The sequence below is a fragment of the Rhincodon typus genome, chromosome 47, assembly GCF_021869965.1.
Source record: "Rhincodon typus isolate 14 chromosome 47, sRhiTyp1.1, whole genome shotgun sequence".
Taxonomy (NCBI): Eukaryota; Metazoa; Chordata; class Chondrichthyes; order Orectolobiformes; family Rhincodontidae; genus Rhincodon; species Rhincodon typus.
The window spans coordinates 9,450,607-9,458,478 of record NC_063378.1 but is presented as its reverse complement, the minus strand read 5'-3'; the positions used below and the strand labels follow the sequence as shown (position 1 = coordinate 9,458,478).

Genomic DNA, 7,872 nt, shown 5'->3' with positions numbered 1-7,872 from the left:
ACACACACACACACACACACAGACACACAGACACACACACACACAGACACACAGACACACACACACACACACACTCACACACAGAAGCCAATGTAATTCTCTAACCTTAGACGTCCATCAACTTTTTGGGTGCAGAAATCCTGCTCATGGCTCTCTGTCTGTTTCGCTCCGAGAAGTAACTGGGTTTCTTTCGCAGTGACGTGAAACCACACACTCTTCCTCTTGACAATCAATGGCAGCAATTGGTGCAGGCGTCCTGGTTAGGAAGTATGGTTTGAGGAACCACAGCAACCCAGCTTTGCAAATAAAAAGTGGAACAATTAGAATTTAACTCTTCATCCTCCCTGAGCAGACACTGAAATAAGCAGCAGACTATGAAGGTGTATTTCTTGATCATTGGATACACTGGGACATTTCCAATGTTTACTATCCTTGGTCATGATGCTATTACAGGTCATTGCAGATTTCAGTATCAGACTCTGATACTGTGGGGTACACACTGCTGGCATTGTGCTTCAGCTCAGTTGGCTGGATGGTTGGTGTAATGCCAACAGGGACAGCACAGGGACAGATACAGAGTAAAGCTCCCTCTGCACTGTCCCCATCAAACACTCCCAGGACAGGGACAGCACGGGGTTAGATACAGAGTAAAGCTCCCTCTACACTGTCCCCCCATCAAACACTCCCAGGGCAGGGACAGCACGGGGTTAGATACAGAGTAAAGCTCTCTCTACACTGTTCCCTCATCAAACACTCCCAGGGCAGGGACAGCACCGGGTTAGATACAGAGTAAAGCTCCCTCTACACTATCCCCCCATTCCTGTCAGTGTAGAGGAGGCTTTACGCTGTATCTAATCCTGGACCATCCCTGTCTTGGGAGTGTTTGATGGGGGACAGTGTACAAGGCTCTGGTAATTCCTACCACAAATGATAATTGGCTCACTGACCATCTCAGCTTAACTCTGTGTAGGACGTCCCACTCTGCTCCAAAACACTGGAGGGGCTCACGCTCAAATGAAAAACTGTAAGTTCTGGAGAAAGTCAGCAAATCTGACAGCATCTGTGAGGACAGGAACTGAGTAAACATTTTGAGTTGAGTGACTTTATCTCGGTTCTGAGTGGGGCTAGGAAATGGAGCAAATGATGAGGGTGACCACAACAAAAGACAAAGGGAGTGGTGTCAGAAGAGGGATGAGTGTGCAAAATAGGTTGGTTGGAATACTACAGAATAAAGAGGAAATCTATGTAGAAAACACAGAGGATGGGGATAGGAAGATGAGCTTGAAAACAAGATGGTGTGTTGAAATAGCAAGAAACTGGAAGGTCAGGGTCATTCAGACATTCCGCACGTCTGTAAAGACTCTCAGCAACTTTTACAGATGCATCATAGAAAGCATACAGTCTGGGTGCATCACGGCTTGGGTATGGCAAATGCCCTGTCCAGGACCATAAGAAACTGCAGAGACTTGTGAACACAGCCTGTCCAAGTCCTTCTGCAACCTTCCAAGTCCAGTCATGCAAGCCAACCTCCCATCCATGGACTCCATCTACACTTCCCGCTGCTTTGGGAAGGCAGATAAAGATCCCTTCCACCCTGGTTATGATCTCTTCCAACCTCTTCCGTCAGACAGAAGATACAAAAACTTAAAGACACGTACCCACAGGTTCAAGAAAAGCTTCTTCCCCGCTGTTATTAGACTGCTGAATGGAACTCTCAAATTTCAAATCTAATGTTGCTCTCGCTCCTTGTGCACCTTCTCTGCAGCTGTAACATCGTGACCCTCATGCACTTTTTGTGGTATTATCTGCCTGTACTGCATGCAAAACAAAACTTTTCACTGTACCTAGGTGCATGTGACAATAATAAATCAAATCAAATCAAAATCAAATTCCTACAGAGTAGAGGTGTTCTGCAAAGCGGTTACCCAATTTGTGTTTGATCTCGCCAGTGTGGAGGAGACCATAGTCTGTTTCACCTGGAAAGTGTGAGGAAGGTGGAAGTAAATAAGGTAAGTGTTACACCTTCTGCAATTGCAGGGAAATGAGTGTTAGCAATGATGGGAATGAGGGCACTGTTGGTAAGTCTACAAATGGCAAAAAGACAGGTGGAAGGGAGGGCTGTAGGAGGCAGGGAGGTTGCAGAAGGACTTGGACAGGCTGTGAGAGTGGGCATAGAAGTGGCAGACAGAATGCAATGTGGGAAAGTGTGAGCTTAGACACCTTGTTAGGAAGAATAGAGGTGTAGACTATTTTCTAATTGGAGAAAGGCTTTGGAAATCTGAAGCACAAGGGGACTTAGGAGTCCTAGTTCAGGATTCTCTTAAGGTTAACATACAATTCAGTTGGCAGTTAGGAAGGCAAATGCAATATTAGCATTCATTTCAAGAGGGCTAGAATACAAGGGCAGGGATGGACTGCTGAAGCTGTATTAGGCTCTGGCCAGGCCACATTTGGAATATTGTGAGCAGTTTTGGGCCCGTATCTAAGGGAGCATGTGCTGGAGTTGGAGGAGGTTTACAAGAATGATCCCAGGAATGAAGAGCTTGCCATATAAGGAGCAGTTGAGGACTCTGAGTATGTACTCAATGGTGTTTAGAAGGATGAGGGGAAACCTCATTGAAACTTACAGAAAAGTGAGAGGCTTGGATAGTGATTGTGGAGAAGATGTTTCCACTTGAAGATAGCCAATGACCCAAGGGTGCAGCCTCAGAGTGAAGGGACGACTCTTTACAACTGAGATGAGGAGGAATTTCTTCAGCCAGAGAGTGCTGAGTCTGTGGAACTGATGGCCACATAAGGCTGTGGAGGCCAAGTCATTGAGTGTATTTAAGACAGCGATAGGTTCTTGATTAGTAAAGGGATCAAGGGTTACGGGAAAAGGCAGGAGAATGGGGTTGAAAATCATGTCGGACATTATTGAAAGGTGGAACAGATTCAATGGGCCAAATGGCCTAATTCTGTTCCTGAATTTTACGGTCTTATTGAATGGACCTGGTTGTCACAGAAGAAATGGTCCCTGTGGAATACAGAAAAAATATTGGGTAGGCAGTGCCAGGTTTGCTGGTGACATCTTGCGGAAATGGTGATGGATGATCCTTTGATCGTGGAATCTGGTGGGATGGAAGATGAGGACGGACAAACACACCCTGTCATAGTTTGGAGTGAGTGGGGAAAGGGATGAGGGCAGATGTTATGAATGGACTAGGAGAGGCGACGGCCTAGTTGTATTATCGGTAGACTGTTAATCCAGATGCCCAGGTAACGTTCTGGAGACCTGGGTTCAAATCTCACCATGGCAGATCGTGGATTTTGAATTCAATAGAAGTCTGGAATTACAAACCTAATGATAAGGGCTTGAGCTAGTGAGAGGCTAAATAGGCTGGGGCTACTTTCCCTGGAGCGTCGGAGGCTGAGGGGTGACCTCATAGAGGTTTATAAAATCATGAGGGGCATGGATAGGGTAAATAGACAAGGTCTTTTCCCAGGGTAGGGGAGTCCAAAACTAGAGGGGCATAGGTTTAAGGTGAGAGGGGAAAGATTTAAAAGCGACCTAAGGTATAGCTTTTTCACACAGAGGGTGGTGCGTGTATGGAATGAGCTGCCAGAGGAAGTGGTGGAGGCTGGTACAATTACAACATTTAAGAGGCATCTGGACGGGTATATGAATAGAAAGGGTTTAGAGGGATATGGGCCAAATGCTGGCAAATGGGACCAGAGTAATTTAGGATATGTGATTGGCATGGACAAGTTGCTACAGTATTCCTAGCCTCTGACCTTCTCTTTAGCCACTTAGCACAATGATAGTGCCACACAACACGATGGAAGTTATTTTCAATGTGAAGGCAGGACTTTGTCTCCACAAGGACTGTGCAATGGTCACTCTTACTGATACTGTCATAGACAGAGGAAGCTGCAGCTGGCAGATTGATGAGGATGAGGTCAAGTATGTTTTTCCCTCTTGTTGGTTCCCTGACCACCTGCCGCAGACCCAATCTAGCAGCTATTTCCTTTCGGACCCGACCAACTTGATCAGTAGTACTGCTGCCAAGCCACTCTTGTGGGGGGCATTGAAATCCCCCACCCAGAGTCCATTTTGTGCCCTTTCCATCCTCAGTGCTTCCTCTAAGTGTTGTTCAACATGGAAGAGTACCGATTAATCAGCTGAGGGAGGACGGTATGTGGTAATCAGCAGGGGATTTCCTTGTCCATGCTTAACCTGAAGCCATGAGACTTCGTTAGGTTCGGAATCAATGTTGAGGACACCTAGAGTAACTCCATCTCACTGTGCTGCTACCTCTGCTGAGTCTGTCCTGCTGGTTGGACAGGACATATCCAGGGATGGTGATAGCTGGGACATTGTCTGTAAAGTATGATTCTGTATGACTATGCTAGGCTGTTAGTTGAGTAGTCTGTGAAACTGCTCTCACCATGTTGGCACCAACCACAGGATAACTTTGCAGGGTCTACAGGGCTGTTGTCTTTTTTGATGCCTACTTTGAGGCCAGGTGGTCCATCCAGTTTCACTTCTTTGTTGAGAATTTGTAGGGATTGATACAACTGAGTATCTTCTGGGCCATTTCAGAGGGCAGTTGAGAGTCAACTGCAATGCTGTCTATGTGGAGTCACATATGGGCCAGACCAGGTGAGGATGACAGATTTCCTTCCCTGAAGTACATTAGCAAAACAGATGGATTTTCCAAGAATCGACGGTAGTTTAATGGTCATCTGTAGATTTTCAATTCCAGATTTTTTTTGTTGATTTCAAATTCCATCTGCTGTGGTGGGATTTGAACCTGGGTCCCCAGAATGTTAGCTGAGCTTCTGGATTAATAATCTAGTGATAATACCACTAGGCCATTGACTTCTCATAAGACAATCCCCCCTGCCCATGCCAGGGATCCTTATGAACTTTCTCTGAACTATCTTCAGTTAAATAACACGATTTCTTAAATAAGATGGAAAAAAACTACTCCAGATGTGGTCTCACCAGCACCTTGTACAATAAAACTTCCCAATTCATATGCCAATCCCCTTGAAATGAGGGTCAATATTCCATTAGTCCCCTTCCCACCTCCCCTGTCAGCCTTTTGCAGAGACCATTCCCTCCAGAACATTCTGGTCCACTCCTCCTTCACTCCCAACACCCCCTACACTCCACAGCACCTGCCCCTGCAAACACAGAAGGTATAATACCTGCCCATTTACTTCCTCGCTCCTCAGTATCCAAGGGCCCAGTTGAAGCAGCATAACCCATTGTTAGCCACTAACAGTCATCATTAATAACTTCATTCTCCCAGGCCGATCATTATCCACTCCTTTGTCTGTCTAACTACTCTTCTCTCTCTTTGGGCTCTATCCCCCTTATCGTTTACTCCTTAGCCCCTCCCCCCACACTATCTTCTGCATATAAACCAACATTTTCCTAACTACCATCGGTTCTGCGGGTCACTCGAACTAAAATGTTAACTCTGATTTCTCTCCATAGATGCTGCCAGACCTGCTGAGATTTGTCAGCAATTTCTGATCCCTGTGGAACTCCACTGGTCACAGGTCACCATTTGTAAAGAATCCCTCATCCTCACTGAAACCAAAAAAATGCTGGGGATGACAGCAGGTCAGGCAGCATCCATGCAGAGAAAGCAAGCTAACATTTCGAGTCTAGATGTCTCTTCACCAGAGCTTACACACTCTCTCCATGGATGCTGCCTGATCCGCTTTGATCTCCAGCATTTTTTTTAACTTTTAGTACAGTCCCCTGCATCTGCAAAAACTTGCTCCCTCCTCCCCACTCGGTTTTGCTGCCTATGAACCAATTCTCTATCCATACCAATGTACTACCTTATCTTATGACTGAACCTGCTGTGAGCTACTGAGTCGACTTCTGGAAGTCCAAATACAACACATCGGCTGGCTTGCCTCCATCCACTCTGGTTGAGACTTCCTTGAATAACTCTAAATAAGTTAGAAAAGATGCCTCTGCTTGTTTAGATCTTCTCTCCACAGCTGCTGCCAGACCTGCTGAGATTCTCCAGCACCTTCTGATTTTATTTCAGATCTCAAGAATCCACAATGTCTTGTTTTTATTTACGTGTGCACGTGGGGTTGCGTGTGGCTGGTGTAGGGTTTGATTACACGTCGGTTGAATAATGAACACAACTGAACACGTTTGTACAAACTTTATTACACCAGAAAAATCCATTGATTGCAAGTGATGATTAAATCGCAGTAGGGTACCAGTCATAAAGGTGCAGCAGAAAATCAGGAACAAGACAACTGGCTCTCACATGGTCAGACACAATTGAACAAGGGTGAGTGGCAAACAGGCCAGGCAGGGAGCTGCAGACAGGGTAGAGGTAGGTCGGGAACAGATATCAGACAACTCACGGGACTGTTGAAACACGCCAGATGGAGTGGCGCAGGCTGCAGTACATGCTTTCAATGTATTCACAGTCTGGCATCAGGTTGGATTCCACATCAAATAACAACTTGTAATTAAGCAACATGTTACCATCATCAAGTGGGGGAGTCACAAACACAGACCCCCGCCCCGTCACCGTGTTGGGGGGGGAGTAGTTACAGACACAGATCCCCACCCTGTCACCGTGTTGGGGGATCACAGACACAGACTCCCGCCCTGTCACCGTGGGGGGGGTAGAAAATCACAGACACAGACCCCTGCCCCATCACCGTGTGGAGGAATCACAGACACAGACCCCCGCCCTGTCACCGTGTGGAGGAATCACAGATACAGACCCCCGCCCCGTCACCGTGTGGAGGAATCTAAGATACAGACCCCCGCCCCGTCACCATGAGGAGGAATCACAGACACAGACCCCCCGCCCTGTCACCGTGTGAAAGAATCACAGACACAGACCGCCCCCCGCCCCGTCACTGTGGGGGGGGGGAGTCACAGACACAGACCCCCGTCCCATCACCGTGTGGAGGAATCACGACACCCGCTCTGTCACCCTCTGTGGGGGAAGTCACAGACCCCATATCCACTGCCATCAGTTTAAATCACTTCTGAAATGCAATGAAATCATTAAAAATTTCTCAACAGGATCACAGACAGACACATGCACATAGATACTGACATACACACATATAGATCCATCCCCAGATATATGCCTGCTAGCTTTTAAAATGCACCAACAGGGGATGTCCACGTTACTGAGGCCCCAAAATGCCAAGGCAGATCCTGAGAGCTGAGGGGACACCTGACAAATCAGAGGATAGTACCCAGAAAGCAGGAGAAGGCATTATGGGAATGGTGGGAGTAGACAGGTCCGGTGGAAAGGGGAATGGATGTGTAATGATGTTCTCCCAGGGCATCAGGTTTCAATGTTGGTGGCCCGTCAGGACGGTCAGTCTCCTGTCAGCTTCCCTACAATAAAAACAGCAGGAACACTAGTCTTCATACAGACAGGTTCATGAGTTCAGGTCACCCTGCAGGCAGCTAATGAAACACAGTGCTGACGACTGCAATCACCTTAGCAAAGTATGAGATGCGCACTGAAAGCTCTCGTAAACATACTGTCAGAATGAACCACGTCATCTTTTTTCAAAAATGATATTAGTTGAGGGAAAACTATAAGTCCCAGGAACCCAGGGAGATCTCCCATTGCCCTCTCTTTCCACAAAAGGGGAAGGCGAATTTTTTCTTATACCACTTGAGGGGATAGACCAGGCCTCAATTAGATGTCACAGCCAAAGGACAGTATCTCCGACAGCGCTGCGCTCCCTCAGCACTGACCCTCCGACAGTACCTGTTCCCTCAGCGCTGACCCTCCGACAGTGCGGCGCTCCCTCAGCACTGAGCCTCCAACAGCGCGGCACTCCATCAGCACTGAGCCTCCGACAGCGCGGTGCTCC

The 7,872-nt window shown here is 47.2% G+C and overlaps 2 protein-coding genes across 5 annotated transcripts in view; one reads left to right on the top strand and one right to left on the bottom strand.

Annotated features, from left to right (window-relative positions):
- lin37 (lin-37 DREAM MuvB core complex component) overlaps positions 1 to 7,872 on the top strand; it is a 43,888-nt gene that overhangs the window by 1,677 nt on the left and 34,339 nt on the right. The window lies entirely within an intron of this gene.
- The window catches only part of proser3 (proline and serine rich 3), a 16,699-nt gene continuing 14,988 nt past the window's right edge, over positions 6,162 to 7,872 (bottom strand). For 2 of the 4 annotated variants that reach the window (XM_048620511.1, XM_048620514.1), the window contains one exon: positions 6,906 to 7,384. In XM_048620511.1, coding sequence (XP_048476468.1) covers positions 7,339 to 7,384 — 46 coding nt within the window. In that variant the 3' untranslated portion in view covers positions 6,906 to 7,338. Of the gene's footprint in view, positions 7,385 to 7,872 lie in introns of all 4 variants that reach the window. The other 2 variants (XM_048620512.1, XM_048620513.1) reach the window with 2 other exon arrangements.